This window comes from Sminthopsis crassicaudata, chromosome 3, assembly GCF_048593235.1.
Source record: "Sminthopsis crassicaudata isolate SCR6 chromosome 3, ASM4859323v1, whole genome shotgun sequence".
Lineage (NCBI taxonomy): Eukaryota > Metazoa > Chordata > Mammalia > Dasyuromorphia > Dasyuridae > Sminthopsis > Sminthopsis crassicaudata.
In genome coordinates this window covers 537,966,657-537,989,586 of record NC_133619.1, presented here as the reverse complement: position 1 = coordinate 537,989,586, position 22,930 = coordinate 537,966,657, and the positions used below count along the sequence as shown (strand labels likewise).

Below are 22,930 nucleotides of genomic sequence, written 5' to 3'. Positions count from 1 at the left end.
AGATTATATAATTGCTTCCATAATCTCTCTCTCATGAGACCCTGAACTCCTTGAGGTTTGTGAGTGTGTTTTGTTCTTTCTTTTTATCTCTGGCATTCAGCACAGTACCTATCGTATATTAATAAATGCTATGTAACAGAGTGATAGCCCTAAAGAAGGGCAGTAACAAGGTATGTTCAAATTATTGAATAATTGCACTCATTTCACATACCAGCAAGGCTCTACTTAGAATTCTGCAAGCTAGGCTTTAGAAATATATGAATTGTGAATTAATAGAAGAGCAGGATAATTTTCAAAGAAACATGAAAACTAGAGACAAAATTGCCATTTGCTGGATTATGGAAATAGCAAAGGAGTTGTAAAAAAAAAAATAGCTACTTCTGCTTCATTGACTACACTAAAGCCTTTGTGTGGATCACAACAAAATGTGGCGAGTCTCAAAAAGATGGAAATACCAGATCACTTTACTTGTTTTCTGAGGAACATGTATTTGGATCAAGAAGCAACAATTAGAACCAAACATAGAACAGTGATTGGTTTAAGATTGGAAAAGAAAGCATGTGTATTGTTACCTTATTTATTTCACTTATATGCAGAGAACATCATGAGAAATGACAGACTGGATGAATCAGAAGCCATAATTAATATTGTCAGGAGAAATATCAGCAATGATACAACTTTGATGGCAGAAAGTAAAGAGGAATTAAGAAAGCTCTTGATGAGAGTGAAAGAGGAGTGTGTCAAAGATGACTTGAAAAAGCAAAGATCTTGACAATTGCCCTCATCACTTTCTGACAAATAGAAGAAGAAATGGAAGCAGTGTCAGATTTTTTTTTTTAACTTGGGCTCAAAAATCACAGCAAATTGTGACTGAGCACTTGAAATTAAAGGATGCTTCCTTCTTGGGAGGAAAACTATAGCAAATTTGGACAACATACTAAAAAGCAGAGATATCACCTTCCTGACAAAAGTCAGTATAATTCAGACTATGTTTTTTCCAGGAGCAATGTTATGAGAGTTGGCTTATAAGAAAAGCTAAGTATCATAGAACTGACAGTTTGAAATTGTAGTGCTGAGGATGACATTTTGAGAGTTCCTTAGATAGCAAGGAGATCAAATCAGTCAATACTTAAAGAAATTAATTCAAGTTATTCAATGGAGGGTCAAATACTGATGCTGAAGCTTAAATGCTTTGGCTACATAATAAGAAAGAAGATGGGACTAAGTGGAAAAGGACCTGATGTTGGGAAGGAAAGGAAGAATGGATAGAAAAGAGTGAGATAGTATTATAGAAACAATTAACATGAACTTGTACAGACTTTGAGAGAATGGAGATTAGAAGGGCCTGCCATATACTATGGTCCAGTGGAGTTAGGAAAAGTTGGACATGACTAAAAATCAACAGCAATAAAATGATTGAAACAGAGAGCTACATATCTATCCAGCATCAGTGGGGATGAGGTATTTCATATAAGTGGATTTTCTTAATAACTAGAACATTTTCTCTTAAATTTCATGTGTATTTTTATAAACACATGTATCTATGTAATATTTCACCCTTTATTAAAATATTTCTCTAAATATTATTGTACATTTAAACATGATACAAAACATTTTTAAAACTTCTCAGGGTTATCTTTATTATCAATTATTATATTATACCGTTATTAAAATGATAACATCTTGGATTTTTGCTGTTTTTTCCTTGTATTCAATAGCTTAGTCTATGAATCTTTTTGAATTCTTTTATCTAATTTTTATGGGTTTTTTTGTCTTTTCCCTTATTGTTAAGTTGTTCATCACTTTTTTTTTTCTTGCTGTCATCGTTTCTAATTCTAGAAACCCATTATAATCCTGTTCTTCCTTTCTAATTTATGGGTTAGAAACCCAGTTGAATTACAGTCGTAAATAAGTAAGAGTGAATAAGTTGTAGGTCAGAGCCTGAACAATTCTCCTCTGATTAAAGTACACATATCTATTGTAAAGATGTTATTTCATTTATTTTTGCTACACTCAATTTCTTAAGATTTCTTGCTAGGTTTTTGGCTGTGTTCTTGATGTTTGAGATTGCCAATTAGGTGAACTTAAGTATAAGTGTCATATTATTGTATTATGTTTATAATTCAACATGATCAATTTCTATCTATCCATTAATATTTTCTCCCTTAACTTTCTCTTGGCCATGAACATAAATCCCTTCTGTGTAGACAGTTGTGTTACACAATTTCTTCAGCCTATATAAAATCTTCTGAATTTGACTTGCCCTATGGAGCAATTTAATTGTAGAACAACCTGATTCTAATAACTGAGTATAGAGAATCTTCAAATATGAAGAATCTGTGATAATTCCATTTGAAGTTCTTAACATTTTGGGGGAACCTTGGCCTGCATTTTCGATTCAGCACTAGATGGCAATGTTTTATTAGATTGCATTTACTGGAAACCTGGGTGTCTGCAAATAGGATATAGGACAATCATAGAAATGAGATAAAAGCTTTAAGAAAAATAATAGTCAGACATAGGATTATAATATAATGGAGATTATTATGCTACATTTGGCTTTAAGCAAACAGCTATGAGTTAAGAAAAAGAATACTAGACTGAGAGAGGAGACCCAAATTCTAGGTTTTGTTCTACAACTGTAAATATTGGACATGTCACTTAACTACTTTGAGCATTAGTTTATATTTTGGAAATATGAAGATATGACTGGATGATCTCTGATCAGCCTTTCTAATTCTCATATTCTATGATTTGCTTTAATATGCATTTATCTCCTAATTATATGCTTTGGTACATAAGTGACTATAGTATACTTTGATGGGTATACTTCCTTCAGTTTCTCATCCTATTCTATTCCTGTCCTTTAAATCTCCTTTAGTGATCTAACTTACCTATTAAAAGCCTTCTTCTAGTCCATTTCTTAAATACTTTGCATATAGCTCTATGATGCTTGAGTCCTTCATGTGTTGCACTTTAATGTGTTGCCTGACCATCCAAATTCCTCAACCATGTTCAGGCATTTGAAAGACAGAGAGATTTGACTTTCTCTTGGTCTCACAGGGCAGAACTTTGAAGAGCAGAGTAAGTAGGGGAGTTTGCCAGAAAAATTTAAGCTTGGTGTCAACAATAACAATTATAATTCCAAAAGTAAAAGGATGGCTCACTGCTTTGGAAGATGGGTCCCTGTTTATTGGAGCTCTTCAAGCAAAGATTGGATGATTGGCTATTTGTTGCATATGTTTAGTGAGTATTATTATATGAGAATGAATTAAATTCTATGCCTTAGGAAGTCTAATTTGAAATTCAGTGTTTTGTATATCCTAAAATTTGTATCCCATTTATTCAACCCTGAAAAATTGTTATCCCACTTGTATCTGAAAAACTTTAATAATAATAATGAGCTGGCAATCCCCTAAAGAAAGCTATTACAACCAGGACTATTAACTTAGAAGGTAAACTGGAATAACCAAAATTTTTGTTATTATTGAAGCAATGACTTTGTATAGCCATGTATAGCAGATACATAATAATTATATTACATTGAAATTTTCCTTTTAAGAAAATATTAAGGAACACTAAGATTAATTAATTTAATTAGAGGGTTGATTAATACATATTGAGTGCCTATGGAGCAGTTTCTCACTTGACTCAACATTGGTGGACTAGGATCTCTATGGGGGGATTTTTAAGTGGGGGATATTTTCTCAGTACTCAGATAGAAAAACAAACCAATTAGCTTACATGCAGATTTTTTTTTAAGATCTTAGATTTTGGACCTCCAGTCAATTTTAAAAAACTAAGTGTTTTATTTGACTGATGGCCCAGCTTCTAGTCTATCTACACCGCAACTCTTTAAGATATGTATTTTTTTAGGTTGGTATTATAACATTTATTAAAATAATGCTTTGGGTTAATAAAAACACCAAAGAACCAAAAAATTAAAATGCAAGCTATGTAAAATCCCAACTAAAACCCAATGTGTTTAAAGTATTCACTCAGTATCTAACTAAAAGCCCAAGAAAGATAAATCTCAATTTAATAAAGTACTACAAACCAATTGATAATTAAGAAATTACAGAGTTAAAATAAATAATGAGTTTATCTGGAAGAACAAAAGGTCAAGAATTTCAAGGGAATTAATGAAAAAAATTGCAAATGAAGGTGGCGTAGCCGTACCAGATTTAATACTATATTAGAAATTGTAGTCATCAAAACCTTTTGGTACTGGCTGAGAAATAGAATAATCAATTGGTAGAATAGTTTAGGTTTACAAGTAGTCACTGGTAATAATAATATAGCCCCTGATAAACCCATATACTCAAAAATTTCCCAAAAATTGCTGGGAAAATTAGAAAATAGTATGGGAGAAACTAGGCATTGACCAACATCTAATATCCTTTAACTAAGATAAGGATTATGGGATTATAATTTAGACATAAAGGATAAGATATTATAAGGAGAACAAAGGATAATCAACCTTTCAGATCTGTGGAGAAGAAAGGAATTTCTGGCCAAAGAAGATAGAGAACATCATGAAATGCAAAATGAATAATTTTAATTATATTAAATTTAAAAGTTTTTGTATAAACAAAACCAATGCATACAAGATTAGAAGGGAAGAGAAAATTGGGGAAAAATTTTTACATCCAAGGGTTCTGATAAAGGCCTCATTTCCAAAATATATAAAGAATTAACTCAAATTTATAAGAATACAAGCCATTCTACAATTGATAAATAGTCAAATGATATGAATAGATAAATGTTAGATGAAGCAATTAAATCATTTCTAATTATATGAAAAAAATTCTTTAAATCACTGCTGATCAGAAAAATTAAAATTAAGACAACTCAGAGGTACATAGTTCTCAGATTGCCTAAAATGAGGAAAAGATAATGACAAATATTAAGAGAGACTATGGGAAAACTGAGACATTATTACACTGTTGGAAGGGTTGAGAATGAATCCAACTATTTTGGAAAGCAATTTGGAACTGTTCCCAAAGGGCTATAAAACTGTGCATACCCTTTGACCGAGCAATGTCTCTACTGGGCCTGTATCCCAAAGAGATCATAAGTAAGGGGAAAGGACCCACATGTGCAAAAGTGTTTGTTACAGGCTTTTTTGTAATTGCAAGGAAATGGAAACTGAATGGATGCCTATAAGTTGGAGAATGGCTGAATAAGTTATGGTATATGAGTGTAATGGAATATTATTATTCTATAAGAAAGAATCAGCAGGATGATTTCAGAAGGTCCTGAAGAGACCTACAAGAAGTAATGCTAAGTGAAAGGAGAAAAAAAAATAGAAACTCAAGGTTTTGAAAGGATGAATGTTGAAAACTATCTTTACATATAATTTGACAATAAAAATCTATTATTAAAAATAATTACATTTTAGCTTAGTCACTTAAAAATTGTCAATTTTCAGTTATCAAAATGGTGAATTTTGCATTTTATATCTTTTTCTCATTAGGAAAAAATCTTTTTTGAATGTTATATGACATACATATAAAACAAGATAGAAAAATACATTAAAAACTTATAATAGTGGCTCTAAATACATTATTTTACATGGTACATACATAGCATGAAATTGCCAAGAAAATAAAGAAAAGACAAAATATATATCAGCTCTACAGTAGCCTACAAGTAGCACTCCCATCTACCTACTCTAAAAAAAATTTCATAATACTGTCAAAAAAAATTTAAGATATGTATTGAAAGACAACTCAGTAGACTATCAATCCACCTTTAAACATAATCTGGGAAATGTACATTCTTTATCTTTGTGAATAGATCTCATTGAGAGTATTCTAGAATATATTGGTGCTTCAGGCCGTCTACACAATATCATTTGAATATAGAAGCATTTTGAGTATTCCTCACCATAAAAACAGATTTTTTTTTTCATTTGGATTGTTTGAAAAAAGTCTTCCATTACATTAGTAAATACCTTTAGTGACTGTGATGATGATATCTTAACTTTTGCCCCCTTGTAAATTAGACTATTTTTTCCCTAAATGTTTTAACCATTTGTTAATTAGAGAGTATCTCTCATTTTTATAAATTGAAATGAGAACATATTAGAAAAACTTGCTGCAAAGAATTTTTTCCCAGTTAACTACATTGACTTTATGCAAAAACTTTTAAAATTTTATGTAATCTGTGATCTTCTCTATTCAAGAATTATGAACACTTTTACCTCTCCTATAATTCCAAGTGGTAATTTCTTCTAAGCTCTTCATTTGTGATATGACCTAGGGATGTGTCATATATAATAGAGAAAATAGCCAGTTCCCAACATGGGAGTTATAAAATCAGCTCTATATAGTCTTCTTGTATTAGCTTCTTGGAATAAAGGTCAAAATAACAACCAAATTAGAAGAAAAATTAAAATTTAAAGCAGTTGCCAAATGAGTGAGGCAACTCAACTTACCTATTAAACCTTTTGACATTGAAAAATCAAGAACAGATAAAAGGACAAACATTCATAGAGACTATTTCCTAAAACAATCAATACAACAACAAAAAAACAAACAAACAAACAAACAAACAAACAAAAAAACTATAGGAGTCTAAAAATCAACTCAGCCCCCAGAATCAGTCTTGACTTCTTTATCATCCATAGTGTCCTATGGACACTTCAAATCTAGATATCTTTCCTAAAATATAGAACCTAGAACTAAGCATATTATACTCAAACTATCATCTTCCTAAACTTAAACATTGTATTTCCTTTAATTTAGCTTTAGATTGATTTTTTTTTTGCTTACCATATCTTACAAATTATAGTCTATTAAAACTATCATATCCTTCAAAGAAGAGATATGAGGGACTTCCCCATGCCATTTTTGCAAAGGTGAGGGAACTTGAGTGTTGAATATTTAACATATATTCCAGACTTTATATTAAAAGCTATTTCATTTTGTAATACTTTATATAAATTCATTATTATAAGGGAATGTTCTCTAGATAATATTAGGAGAAGCTATGCAATAAATCTTTTGAAAATAAACTATAGTCTAGCCACTCTTCATTCTTTGATTCATGCAATAGATTTTTTTTTAAATTAGTTTAATATTTTACATTTATTCTTTTAGCTTTATTCTGATTTTCTTTTTCCTTGTGGAAAAAAAAGCCTGCCTTTGATTTTGCTATATCCTCTAGCCACCATATTTTGTATTTTTCCTTTATTACCTTCCTATCCACTCACCTATTAGTCTTCATCACTCTATAAAACTTTTTTAAGAAGTCCATAAACAAAGCCTTTTCCCAGTGCTCTTGATATTCTTGCATCTCATCCCTGGATAAAACCATAGTATAATAAGAAGAGCAGAAGAAATGGGGTCATAAGACCTAGCTTCAAATATTATCTCCACCACTTATTATCTATGGACAAGTCACTCAACCTCTTTGGGTCTCCATTTCTTCCTATGTAAAATGAGATTGTTGAAGTATATAATTTCTTGAGTTCTCTGTTAGCTACAAGTATATGACCATTCTTAACTTCTATAACAAAGATTTTTCTTAATAATCCTTTTTGTATGACAGTTTTTCTTGATCTCTTTCATTGGTTTCATATCTTCTTACCTCCTTACTATAGGTATACCCAAAGTCACTGTTCTTGACCATTTTTTCTGTTTATTCTCAAATTCAATGGATTCAACTATCATCTCCTTGTAAATATTGCCAAACCTATGGATCTGATACTAATATCTTAAGCTCCAGTCTATCTCTGCTTTCTGCTGGACATAAACAACCATTAGAACCTCAAACTCAATTTACCAATATATAAATATATAATGCAAATAAATATTTAAATATAAACAAACAAAACATAAAAAATATAAATTCAAATTAATGTTAGTCCTTCCCTAAAACCATTTCTCCTCTCTACTTCTCTATTTTTTGTGGTATTACCACTGTCCCCCAGGTTAATTTTCATTCTTCTCAATATCCCACCTCTCACTATTAGTCTGTTGTTTTGTTGGTGTTACTTTCACAGCATCTCCTGCAACTGTGTCCCTTTCCTTGTCATGGTATTTTTACCATCCTCTTCAAGCCCTCAACCTCTCTTACCTATAATATAACAATGCCCTAGCTTCACTTCTTACCTGTATATTCTATTTTTTAACCTTTGCACAATTTCCAAAAAGATTTTCCTAATGTACTTATTCCTTATTATTCCCTGCTCAGAATTTAATTCTCTGTTGCATGCAAAGTTAAATGCAGATTTTAGGTTAATGTTTAAGATCATCAGTATCTTGTTTCCAGTACACATTTCCATCTTCATTTTTCATTAATCATATATGCATAATCAAAGTTTCTGCTCTCTTCTCAGATTTATTATAATACTTTGTCTTGAATCTTTCCTTAATTAGTTTTCTTTGCATAATTTGTTTACATTTTATATCTCCTCTAATAGCTTGTAAGAACCTTAAAGACTGTCTTTAAAAAAAAGTTTTTATATCTCTCTGAAAATGATAATGACACTTTTTACATAATTTGTACACATTTTTATATTATTGAATTAAACCGAAGTTTTTTTTTTTTTTTTTTTTTTTTTTATTTAAGCTAGTTTTCAGGACTCTGTCTATTGTTTATGGAAAGTTGCTATAAACCATAGTAGTCCAAATTATTGCAGCTGACTTTTATTTGGGGTATACAAAGTACTCTATGTGTATTGTTACATTTGATCAAAACCTCAGAATCAGATTGTTCAAATTTTGTTATTCTTACTGTGAGAATCAAAGTGCTGAAGTTCACAGAGTTTTAGTTATTTTCCTAAAGCTTTTCATCGACATAGATGCTGCGTGGGCGAATGGGCTCTCTACCACCATTGTCTGCAAATGCCCACCCTCTATGTTTACATTCAATATTGCTGGGTTTTGAGACCTATCTGAGTGTTCAATGATCTAAACTTCTCTCTTTATTTTTTCAAGAGTTTTGCAGTAGCTAAAAATCAAAGTGAAGAGAACCTTCTAGCCTCACCATTCTATTCCTTCTTTCCCCATTTCTGTTCTATTTAAATGGAACTGAACTAATTTCTCATGGTTGTTAGTAGTTTTGTTTTGTTGTTTTTTTCCTATAAATGGTAGTTGTTTACCAACTTTTTTAATTTCTAACTGAATAACACAAAATAGATTTGATTACTTGCTATATTACATTATATCCTATATGTTTCGTGATTTATCATTCCTGCTAAATATTTATAAACTCCATAAAGGTAGAAACTGCATCTTTTGCTTCTTTTGTTTTTACATACCCTGAAAATACACAGTGAAAAGTCTTGCAAATTTTGTGTGCTGACCAACTCAAATTACTTGAATTGTTAGTAGTGTGATAATAAATATTTAACAACTGATTGTGTGTGGGGAAGTTGGTAAGGAGAGAGGGAGAGCCAGGAAAGTGGAAAATGTACACAGGTTCAATTTTCAGGGTCAAACTTCATTATTAATATGTTTCTCCATCACTTTTGGTAAACCTGGAAAATTAACAAATTTACATCTGACTAGCATTTTTCAGTTTAAAAGGTATAATAAATGCTCACTTTAAAAATTTAACTGTCAGCTCTTGCACTAGTTAAAGCTAACTCCAATACACCCTTGAGTTTATACTTCATTAAATATATTTGGAATTAAGACTAAAAAATGAAGTATTGATTATGTTGTAATTCTTTCTTGTAGGTTACATATCTTAGAGAGAGAGAGAGAGAGAGAGAGAGAGAGAGAGAGAGAGAGAGAGAGAGAGAAAGTGCTTTCAGAGCTTCCTTCTAGGTATCAAGGATGTGCAAAGTATTTTTCAGAGGATATTATAGTCTTCCTAAGAGTCCAACAAGAGAGGATAGCATTATTTTCTCATCCTCTTCAATAGACCAAAAGTAGTGACAGAAAGCATTAGCACTAGGTCTGTATTATTTCTTATGAGATCTAACCAAAGCTAACACTTGTAATAGAAGATATTAGCAGGAGAAAATTACCGTTTTTCTGGTCTCAACCAGGAAGTTTAAAGTGTTGGCAAATATTTTCTCTGACTATGCATATTTGAGACATTAGGGGGAAGATGCATATACATATGTGCATATGCATTTATCTTCCCAATATGTCCTAAAACCATAGTTAGGTCATTCATTTAAAAATATAATATACTCTAATGAAAATGGCTTCTGAGAAATTCATGAAAATGGTTAAATTTTTGTTTGTAATTGAAACTAAAATACATTATGGCTCTCCTCTGTAATTTTTATACCTGAACATTGGTTAACATGAAATTTTCATTTGTAACCATCTTTAGTGACTTTGTAGCAGTGAGATTTAATGAAGGTTTTGTTGGCATTTAGTAAAAGGAAATTGTGTATTTTAAAATTTGAATGATCTCAGATGAAAAATTAGCTCTGAGAACCTCAGTTGAAAACCAGAACATCTGATTGTTGACTTTATTTAAAAAGTTGTCTTCATTCTGCCCACAAAGTATAGGTGCCATTTTAAACCACTTGATTTTTCATGATTCTTTTTCTTTTCTTAAAATGTGTATGTAGTTTTGTGCGTGTGTGTATTTTTGTGTGTGTGTATACACACATACATATATTCATCTACCAACATGTATATATGTAAAGGAAATTATTGTTTTACTATTATATTAATAACTAATTATTAAATTAGGATCCAGACTTTTCTCCCTTATTTTCTCATTTAAGGTCCAGCTCCTGTGAAAAGACAATCTCAAGGAACATGCTCTAATATCTTAGACAGGATCTCACCCACCTAAATCTTATTTTTGTTTAGATATAAACAGAACATAATCTTACCCTGAGGAGAAAAGTCCCTGTCCTTGTATCCCTTCATTAGAGTTTAAGGTGACCCAGCTCATGAAGGGAAAAAAACAAAAAAACAGAAAAACCAGAGTACTCTGGATAGAGATTTTCATTTTGCTGGAAGTGACTGAATCTCATGATCAAGCTACATTGTCAGAAGGAAAAACCAAAGACTCCTAGTCCATTTCCTCATTATATGTCTGCCAGTCAGGGTTGATTTTCAGTTGGCAAGGGTATTCCTTTTCATAGATTATTTGAAGCTTTCAGGTTCCCAATGTCTTTTGTCTTTTATTGCCAAGAAAAACCACTAACCATCAATTTATGGATTGCTAGCTACCCGGATTATCAAATTGATTTTTAATTACTCAGAAACTCTGCATATCAGGGTTTTTCATTCATCACAGACGTATATTATAACTACACATATATGTACTGTACATGTTTATATTAGGGAAGACGCATTTTATGGTTTAGACCCATGCTTTTTCCTATGTAAATATTTTCACCACTTATAATAATAGCAAATAATCTGTAATTTTTATTCTTAGAGAGTTGTCTGGTTACTGTGATACTTGATAACTATCCCAAGTCACACAACTGTATGTTAGATGTCAATGGCAGAACTTGCCTTCCTGACTATCAGCCCACTATCTATCATGTATATGTCTATACGTATTTCAGATAAGTGATTATTTGGAGTTATAATAGTAGAGAGTTATAATAGTAGAGCTTGGCAAAACAATAGTACATTTAAAATTGTTTTAAGTGTAAGTGCATGTAATGGACATTCTTTGATGTGCATCAACTTTTTTTCTTTTGTTTTAGCCAAGCTAAAGCTATGTATTCCTGTAAAGCTGAGCACAGTCATGAACTCTCCTTCCCACAAGGGGCAATATTTTCCAATGGTAAGCAATGTTTTTAATTCCACTTATTTCAGCAAATTTCCATTGAATTTGTCTATTCACATATTTTTCCCAGACTGCAAGTTCTAGGAGGGTAAGATTCATGTCTGCAACAGTCTTTGCCTCTCCTCCCCTGTCTCCTGTAATTTACCTAGCCAGTGCTCTACACAAAATAAATAATAGCTGATTGTTGACTCTGATGACTTTTTAAGAGAAAAAATCCAAAGTGATAGAATAAAAAAGATACCACATTGGGAGTCAGGAGACTTGATTTTAGTCCTGTCTCTGCTATTAAATAGACTTATGAGCTTGGGCAAATAACTTAACTTCCCAACCCAAGATTCAGTTTCTTCCAGTTTCTTCCTTAGGAAAGTGAAATTGGAAGATTCAACTCAGAGTGAAGCTTGTAATGGAGTGCTCATGAGACTTGCCATTGACTCTGTTATGCTCTTCAATACTTGTATAAGTGACTTCAATGAAGGCATAGATAATAATAGCTAGCATTTAAATAGCATTTTATATAGTACTTTTTATATCTCATATATATATATGGGTACATATATAATGTAGCATTTTGTATATGTATATATATATATATAATACATTATATAATTATATATTAATATAAATTATAAAAGTGATAAATACGTATTAGGAATCATAGCATAAGCAGCAGAAATGATGACATCTACTCCTTGCATCTTCTGACTTTTCTGACATGCAAAGCCCACTCTGGAGGTCCCAATAGAGCAGATGTTATAAGGATCCCCCCACTTGCCTTTTATTAGTTCCTTCTTCACCTCCCAGATAAAAACTTACCTTCCATCTCTACTACCAAGGGAAAGAACCTTTATCCCCTCCTTCACACCAACCCTCTGTGGGGCAAGGTGCATATGGCCACTAATACTGCTTGAATAAATAGAGAATCAACAAGTATAATTCTGTCAGTCAAATAGAGGACCAGAAGATCTTCTCTTCTGTCCTGGTGCTACACTCTCCAGCTGTGGAGGCATTACTGTCTGAGCTGTTTCCTAAGGGCTACCACTTATAGTTGTATTCCTTTCTCTGTTTTTCTTTCCCATTAGAATATAGTTCCTTGACAGAGAGCAGCGATGGTAGTCTCATTTTCTTAGTTGTATTTCCAGTACTTAGCACAGTGTCTGTAAAAGTGTGTAAACACTTTAGAAATGCTTTTCCATTTATCTATTTGCTACCATTGAAGGAGAATAAAGTTAAATAAGCCAATAGTCTATTCAAATAAGTTGCTTTTTTTATAAAATTTGGGTTTAAAAAATCAACTTGACAAATTCTATGTGGAGAAAGGCTAACTAGCAACATATCTAAAAAGAGATAGAAATTTTAAAGCACCGCTAGTTAAACATTATTATTTAACAAACATTTATTAAGTGCCTTCTGGTATCCTAGGCACTATCATAGGCCCTGGGAACACAAAGACAGAACTGAAACAGTTTGTGCCCTCAATTATGTTGTTTTATCAGAGGAAAGTGTGTGTATAATAAATACCTCCATGCATATATATATATATATGAATATGTAAAATTAATATAAGAGGTTTGGAAGCACTTAGCAACTGATGGGATCAGAAAAGACCTCACAAAAAAGTTAATAATATGACATCATAGCACAAAAAGTTAACACATTATTAACCTTTATTAAGAGAGTCATAATCCAGGATTTTTTTTCTGGTCAACTCTGCCTCACCCTATCCGCCATCCACTGTAATATTTTATTGAGTTCTATACAGCATATTTTAGTAAGAGTCTTGGTAAGCTAGAGGACATCCAGAATGGGGTTATTAGAGTGTTTAAAAGGCCATCAAGATTAAGCAGCACAAGGATCAGTTATTGAATGCTCGGGAGGTGATTAGCTTAGAAAATATACATTATTTTCTTCTTAAAGTATTTAAAAGTCTGTCATTGGAAGAGGGATTCATCTTCCTGTTCTTGATCTCAGAGGACAGATCTAAGAACAATGAAGGGACACAAAAAGTGGCAGGTTCTACCTGCCTCTTATTAAAATGAAGACCAAGGCTCTCCAGAAGTGAATTGAACTACCTTGTCTGGGGTTGTGCTCCCTTTACTAGAACTCTTCAAGCAGAAGTTTGATGACTATCTGACCTGTCGAACATATTGTCAGGGAGATTCTTAAACAAGTTTGGGTTCAACTAGATGATCTATGGGATTCTTTCCTATGCTGACAGGCAATTTTACACTGATGTTCCTGAAGTCCCTCTCAGCATTGATGAGACTATGAGATGATGATCAGTTTGAGAATGCCCTTAAAACCTGATGTGATTTAAATGCTTTCTCTCATGTAATGAATGATTATAAATTATAATGCATTTGTCTTTGCTTTGCAGTCTACCCATCAGTGGAGCCTGGATGGTTAAAAGCAACTTATGAAGGCAAAACAGGACTAGTTCCAGAAAATTATGTTGTCTTCCTCTAATTAGATTTAGTGGATGGCAGTATCTTCATGGTATCCATGGTAACAATAATAATAATAAGTGCTATGGTTTTATCTGACACAGATATGGGGATCAGCACTCAGTGAAGATGATCGATTTCTGTCAAGTTCTTTAATGGCAATCTGTGCGATTCCCCTGTCAGTGAAACAAAATGGATTTAAATTGTTGGCCTGTCTTTTCAAGCTGGAACTCTATTTAAATGACTTGCTTTTTGATCAAGAGAAATCATAGGGTTTTTTTTTGTTTGTTTGTTTGTTTTGTTTTTTACCTGATAGTGACAGAATTAGAAATAGAAATATTGAAATCATTATCCAGTCCTGGTAGTTCATAGCCCAAGAAACTGCTACAAGATTTTTGGGAGTCCTGACCAAATATATTCATTCCAACTCACTAAATACTAGATACTAAAGTATCTAGAATCATGTTTTGTAATATAATTTAAATTGCAGGTTCTTTAACTTTGAAGAAAAAGTTGATTTCTCTTTATATGTCAATTTTTGCTGGTCCATAACATTTCAAAGAAATAGATTTGCAACATCATTTTATGTTTATTTGTTATCTGAGGAGATGGTAATGTTCATATGCAATAATATGTATTATTAATATGTAAATGAGGCCAAATTAGGTTATACACTGATTAAACCATAACCCATCCAGAATGTGATTATTCTCTCCCATTAGCTTGTTTTATCTGTTGTACTACCAAAAGCCTCTTGAGAACAGGGATTCTGTCTTATTTATCTTGGAATTTATCTTAGTGCCTTGCACATAGTAGTAGGCACTCAATTAATTTTGTAATGGATATTTCCTTTACTTCTAGATTTTTTACCCCCTTGTATAAATATAATTATAAGAATTTTATTTATATTCTGCTTGAGGTATGATAGGAACTCTTCACAGAAACACAATTCTGAAGCCAATAGAACACCAAATATATATGAGTACACAGTATAAGCCAATTATATGAACACAGTGTAAAAACTCAGAACCAGATACAATGTGCATTATTACAATATTTCAGAATGCCTTATAAATATTGCCATTATTTTTCCTGAGATTTTTTTTCCTACAGATGACACAGGTCTTCTGTGAAGACATTAGATGGACAAACTATATATTTTAGAGACTGTACTAATGAAAAAAAGAAACATAAAGCTACATACTGTTTAAATTATATCATCTTAGCTTCTTCACTCTTGGACTAGAATAATATCTGGGGCTTGGTAGTCTTTTATATCATTCTGCTTATAAGCATTATTTTCTTGGGGATTGAAGTGAATTGTCACAAATTAGAAAGGAAACTATTGGCTTATCAAGTTTAATTGATAATCTTTAGCACCTTATGAAGCCATATATTTGCCTCTCATTTTGCAGAAATGATTGTTCTTGCTGACAGCTTTATTTTGATCCTTAGAGCTCTTCTCTCCACTGTGGGGAGATAGTACAAAGATACTTCCATTCAGCTGGCTCATGATGTGAATGGGGAACAAGACTCGGACCCCAGCCAAGTTTGGTGGATTTGCCATGTTATTTTGCTGCCAATATCAATATTCCCCACAGGCAGAGATAATAAGGTGTTGACTTTGTGAGTCTCACTCTGTATTATAATTAGTGACTTCAGCCTGTTGTAAAGTGACTTTCCTAAGGCAAACAAGATAAAATATACTCACTTGCAGAAAAAATATACCACAAAATACTTATGCTTTTAAAACTGAAAATGGAAGGTTTAGAATTGAAAAAGAAAGAGACAGAGAGTGAAAAAGAGAGAGACAAATAAGAGACAAAATGTTCAAGGCTGAAAAGCAAGTGTGATGAATGTTACAAACAGACTGACTTTATAATATTATAAGAATCGGTGCCAGCAGTGTTTTACAAAACAAATAATTTTTGAGATGTCATGGGATTAGGAATCAGAAGCCCTGGGTTCTGTTCCTGGTTCTGAGTTGAATGACAGTGAGGAAGGTAAGCATTTAAAACTCCTCTGGGACTTTGTTATCTCATTTGTAAAATGATAAAGTCCTTTTTGCACTATAATTCTGAATATTGTTTAATAACATTGGCATCAGCATCAATAATGTTATATTTCTTGTAAGTTAATAGTCTACCCACAGACTTATTTGCCCATAGTCCCTTGTTAAGTATGCAAAAAATCTGACCTCTGAATTGCTTTCTTTAGCCAGTGTTTGTATTCTTTGCTTATTATCTGGAATAATAATTTCAATAACAATTATTTCCCTACATACTAATTATCTTGCCAGAATCATGAGTTGGATCAAAAGCTTTGGTTTTCATGATATTCTCATGTTTGTGATATACTTTAGTTATATGTGACATTCACATTACATAGCTTTTTCTTCATTTGCCAAGAGCATAGTCTTAGGTTATCTTTTTTGATTCACTTAAAAGTAATTTGTGAAAATCTTTTTGAACATACATTCCCCATAATTCAAAAAAATTATTTTAGAGTAGGTTAGTTTGTTTTTTCCCCAAAGACCATCTTCTCTTTAATAAGAGAGTCGGAACTGAAATATGTCTGCTGCTCATTGAAGAAATCTCCGTCTACCTTTGATCTTAAACACAAATAAAATGTCTTCACATCCAAATTCACTCTCATATAATTGCAATAGTAGGACTTAATAGGTCATTTTTTTGTACTTGATTTGTAAGAGGATCTTTATACTTACCAGGCAAAAGGTTGTAACCAGCTTTCTGTCTTGCTGATGGAGGTTCATAGTTTGCTACTGTTCTTTCTCTGTACAATTTTCTAACTACTTTACAGACAAAATGTGCTTATTCCTAATGTGCCACATCTTAGAGATTTCAAAAACCTTGTTGCTTTGTCCTAGCAGTGGGGACTTTCTTGATTTTTATTACTCAAAAAATCAGACCTCTTTTCCAAAGGCAGATTGTAAATGAGACTAAAATGTCTTAAGAGCAAGTCTACATGAATTATATGACTCCAAGTATCAGGGAAATCTGAAAATTATGAAACAAGAAATAATAATATGGAGGCAGCTAGGTATATAGTGACCTTGAAGTCTGGAGTACCTGATTTCATGTCCTGCCTCCTGATGCATGATGGCTACGTGAATACAGGAGAGTCACTTAACCCCTGTGTGCCAGTGAACTCTGACTCTAAGTTATATATGCCAGTATACAGCAGTTTGGAGAGCTTTCCCCAGAGTATCCTAAAATGATAAAATTGGAATTCCCTAAACCAGTAGTATCAAACTCAAACAGAAATAGGGGCCACTAAAATGTACATAGTGATGTCTCTTTAGGCTGCATATTGACTCAAAAAATTATGTTATCTATTTTATATTATATTTTTATTTATTTGCTTAAAAATATGTCAATTACATTTTAATCTGATTGGTCTGCACTGAGGAGTGTTATGGGCCATATGTGTGATACTCCACCTTATACCAATGAATATTGGATCTGGACCAATGATAATCTAGTGCCACAATTCATGATCCAGGAAGTAATTTTAAAAGAATTTGAAAAAACATCCCACTTATAAATAGAGGCAGTATGCAACTGTGGTAAAATTGTATCTTTTAGTTTTCATAAATGCTTTATGGTTTGACCATGACAACTATTGATTGCCTAGTAATCAGGGTGAAATTGTAATGTATTATATAATGGTAACTGTTATTTATATCATGTGAATAGTGTCTCCATGCAAAATATGTATCTCTTCTATATGTAGCTGTTTTCTTATACCACTATACACTGAAAATGTTTTGCAGTAGAAACTAACAAGCACTCCAAAATACTACCATATTTTATGCCAGGAGAATATCCAAAGTCTGTCTTATTTTTGCCTACAGATAGCTTTGGCCAAAATATAGCTGACTTCTTTCTTTGCAAGTTTGTTCTAAGTGTTTTTGTTCCTTGGATATGTCCCATATTCCTGTTCTGTGTTCATAGATGTGGAATGATTACCATTAACCAAATTAGATTTCTTGTTAGTCTGCATCCTTTTTATCCCATCTCTACACTTTCTTTATCCTGTATCTTTCAGAAACCATGGAGAAAAATATCTAATAACTCAACATTAATCCCTCTTAAAATAGAGAAAATAAAGATGCTCTGCTTTTCTTAGAGACTCCTATTTAATTTCAAATTTAAATTTTAGAGAAATACCAGCATTATTCCTGAAAACCCATCTCGTCCATTCCTCTACTTTTGGTGCACACTCCTCTTCTGCAGTGCTCATGGTGTTTGGTGGCCACACCAGATATACAAAAATATAGAACTCTACCAATGTATCTAACCTCAAAATGGTTCAATAGTCAGCAGAATCCCCAAAGTTTCTAGTCACATAATTCTGTCTTATAAGCACAGAAGCCATAGTGCCCAACTTTTATCTATAGACAGTATACATTTACTTTGATTTCACAACTATATTTGAAACTTACCTATGCTAATCTTAAACTTACGTTTGGGTGGATGGTTCCTCAAATGAAAATCTTCCCAAATGAATTCATCTTCTATTCTTTTCTTTTCTGTTAAAAACATGACACAGCCTAAATACAGTGAGTAATTAATGTGCATCAGTGTTCAAATCATCAATACCTAGTACCTGTGATCATATTCTTTATGGACATTAACCAAAGCACACTTAAATCGTTCTCCAAATAAAGAATTCTAATATTGAAAACAAAGGATTTTCTTTGCCAGTAGCTTCACAAAAACCTGGGCACATCTAGACCTTATCTCAGGATGAAAGACAGAAATGATCTGAATAACTTAGCCAAGTTTTTGAAAGGTATTTTGTGTAAAATTTCTTCTAAACACATACAAACACATCCTACATATATGATTAAAGCACAATGACCAATTATTCTTGCCCCTCTTTGAAGTTAGTTTTCTATAACTAATGTCTCCATGCCACAGAGAAAATGTGGATTTTGCTTTTACTGAGGTGTTTTAAACAACACAGGCAATTTTCTGTTCTAAGTAATCCTTTCTTTCCTCCCAGCAGCTGCTGCAAAAGGGTTTTCATTTCAATGAACTTATTCTTTCTATAATATGAGCACTGAAGATATTAAAAAGGTACCTATATTGCAGCTGTTAGGCATCTCCCATCTCCTTTTGCCTTCATTGGCTAATTTGGGACAGTTACATAATAGAAATCATGGTTGCCTTTGTTCCTAACAGAAGGCTTTCCCTTTGAGGTAGGAGGAGTGCTCAATTTTGCTTTATACTTTTTACAGCCCCCCAAATTAATGGGATTTGCCACATATGTGGCACCATGTCAGTAGTTCAGTATCTATTCTTGCCTTCTTCCACAGTGCCTCTTCCCTGACTAAAAGCACCACACCAACTTCCAGACACTGTCATGATAATTCCTGCACCTTATACTTGGTGTCAGCAGTGATTGTTGACTATTCATGTCTAAAACTGCAAAACTGGTCTTAAACTCCAAGGGTGAAGCCTTTACAAATGCAAGGTCATGGTTTGACAAGGAAAATGACAGAGTTTCCAATTCAGAATTCTATTTATAGTTTTTATTTTGGAGATACTTTGGATTATAAATCACTCCTAGGTGTTTAGATACTGTATTTCAATCTTAGAATTTCTCTGCAGCCATTAATAAACATGACACATTGCAATATGGTATATGAAAAGAAAAAAAAGTATTCCAGTAAATTATCATAATGAGATTTTTGTTTATTTTGTAGTGTTTCTATATTTATCTGCACTTTGTATATATACATACACACATGTAAATAACCTAATTATCTCTAATCTAAATGGTCACAGTACGTTTGTTGTACTTTTACACTGTATTTCATGAATTTAAAAATTACTTTAAAAATAAATGACATATGCACATTTTCATTTGGGTCTTTGTACTTTCTATTTTGCATTATATTGTGGGGAAGAGAGTTTGGGGAGAGGCAGGCTGGGCAATATTTGGATTAGATAGGGGATAGCAGGGGAGCTTTCAAAATGATGATCTGAGCTAAATAGTCAAGGAACTTCTAATGATGTGAATGGGACCCGTCCCTCTACTCCTGTATGGAAGTTTCTCTTGTCACATGGAATGAAAAAATAGATTGGACACATGATATACTCTGCCTATTTTAACAGTGACCCAGCTTTTAAAGGGAAACAAATGAGAAGTAAGGGATAAAAATAAAGCACTTGAACATTAGCAGGCGATTGGCAATCAATGAGGAACCATTTTGAAATTTTCCAAAATATTCCCCTCTCAGTTTGCAAACAGTATTGAAAAAAATAGGACACACATTTAGCCAATTTATATTCCATTCTTAATTTTTTCCTGCAGTAGACATTTTATTTTGCTAAATGGAATGGATGCAGTAAAACAACTTGCCAGTTATTGAGGTTCTCTTAGGATCAGTAGATAAGGTCATTGAAGTGAAACATTCCTTTCCATATAGCTACAAATAGGTCACAAATGGAATAATATTTCTTTTGGAATAGATTATGGGGTGGGGTTGAGAAATAGCTTTGCCTTGCAGAAAACAAAATAAATGCACATAAATCATCAGCAATTTTATATATTACCAAACAAAGACTAGCAGAGAGAGATATAAAAAGAAATTCCTTTCAAAATAACTGTCAGTAATATAAAATATTTGGGAATCTATATGCCAAAAGAAAGTCAAGAACTATATGAACACAACTACAAAACACCTTACACACAAATAAAGTCACATCAACTCAGTTGGGAAATATCAAGTGCTCATGGGTAGGCCAAGTGATTATAATGACATTGATTAATGAGTAAAAATGAAAGTGATACACTAAGTTTGTCTACCTATTTAGCATCATACCAATCAAACCCACAAGCAATTATTTTATAGACCTATGAAACATAATAGAAAAGTTCATTTGGAAGACAAAAAGGTCAAGAATTTCAAGGCAATTAATGAAAAAACAATGTTAATGAAGGTGGACTAGCTGTGCCAAATCTAAAACTATATTTTAAAGCAGCAGTCATCAAAACCATTTGGTACTGGTTAAGAATGAGAGTAGTCAATCAGTGGAATAGGTTAGGATCACAGGACAAGATAATAACTACAGCAATTTAATCTTTGACAAACCCAAAGACCAAGCTTTTGGGATAAGGACTCACTATTTGACAAAAACTGCTGTGAAAATTGGAAAGTAGTGTGGAAAAAAGCTTTTTACCTACATACCAAGATAAGGTTCATGATTTGGACATAAAGAGTGATATTATAAGCAAATTAGAACATAGGATAGTTTACATCTCTGATCTGTGGAGAAGGAAGGAATTTGTGTCCAAAGAAAAACTGGAACTCATAATTGAACACCAAATAGATAATTTTGTTTATGTTAAGTGAAAAAGTTTTTGTACAAACAAAACTAATACACACAAGACTAGAAGGGAAGCAATAAATTGGGAAAATATTTTTACATTTAAGCGTTTTGATAAAGGTCTCATTTCTAAAACATATAGAGAATTAACTCAAATTTATAAGAATTCAATCCATTCTCCAATTGATAAATGGTCAAGGGATATGAACAGACAGTTTTCAGATGAAAAAATTAAAATCATTTCTAATCATATGAAGTGACACTCTAAATTACTATTGATCAGAGAAAAACAAATTAAGACAACTCTGAGGTTGGCTAAAATGACAGGGAATGATAATGACAAATGTTGGAGGTGATGTGGGAAAACTGCACACTAATACATTGTTGGTGGAACTGTGAACTAATCCAACCATTCCGGAGAGCATTTTGGAACTATGCTCAAAAAATTATCAAACTGGGGCAGCTAGGTGGTGCAGTGGATAGAGCACCAGCCCTGAAGTCAGGAGGACTTGAGTTCAAATGTGACCTCAGATACTTAACACTTCCTGGTTGTGTAACTCTAGGCAAGTCACTTAACCTCAATTGCCTCAGGGAAAAAAAAAAAAAAAACATCAAACTGTGCATACCCTTTGACCCAGCAGTGTCCAGCAGTGTTCCTACTGGGTTTATATCCCAAAAAGATCTTAAAGGAGGGAAACATACCCACATGTGCAAAAATGTTTGTGGCATCCTTTTTTTGTAGTGACAAGAAACTGGAAGCTTTAGTGGATGCCAATGACTTGGAGAATAGCTGAATAAATTATGGTATATGAATGCTATGGAATATTATTGTTCTATAAGAAACAATCAGGTGGATGATGTTATAGAGGCCTGGAGAAACTTATATGAACTCATGCTAAATTAAGTGAGCACAACCAGATCATTGTACATGGCAACATCAATATTATATAATCAATTCTGATGAACATGACTCTTTCCAACAATGAGATGACTGATGCCAAGTCCAATGACTCTTCTGATGAATGACTCTTCTTCATCCAGAGAGAGGACTGTGGGAACTGAAGATGGATTACAGTATAACATTCTCTTTCTTTTGATCTTGTTTGCTTTGCATTTTGTTTTCTTATTCATTTTCTTTCCCTTTTGATCTGAGTTTTCTTGTGCAACAAGAGAAATGTATAAATATGTTTACACATATTGGATTTAACATATATTTTAACATGTATAAAATATATTGGATTGCTTGCCATCTAGGGGAGGGGGTAGAGAAGAGAAGGAGAAAATCTGAAACACAAGGATATGCAAGGGTCAGTGTCAAAAAATTATCCATGTAATAATGATGAATGTTAGAGGGGCTGTGGGAAAACTGGGACACTGATGCATTGTTGGTGGAGCTATGAAAGAATC

At 32.7% G+C, this 22,930-nt stretch overlaps 1 protein-coding gene across 1 annotated transcript in view; it reads left to right on the top strand.

Annotated features, from left to right (window-relative positions):
• ARHGAP42 (Rho GTPase activating protein 42) overlaps positions 1 to 20,056 on the top strand; it is a 369,352-nt gene extending 349,296 nt beyond the window's left edge. The window contains exons 23-24 of the mRNA XM_074304443.1: positions 11,642 to 11,721; positions 14,099 to 20,056. Coding sequence (XP_074160544.1) covers positions 11,642 to 11,721; positions 14,099 to 14,187 — 169 coding nt within the window. The 3' untranslated portion in view covers positions 14,188 to 20,056. The remainder of the gene's footprint in view (positions 1 to 11,641; positions 11,722 to 14,098) is intronic.
• The last annotated feature ends 2,874 nt before the right edge of the window (positions 20,057 to 22,930 follow it).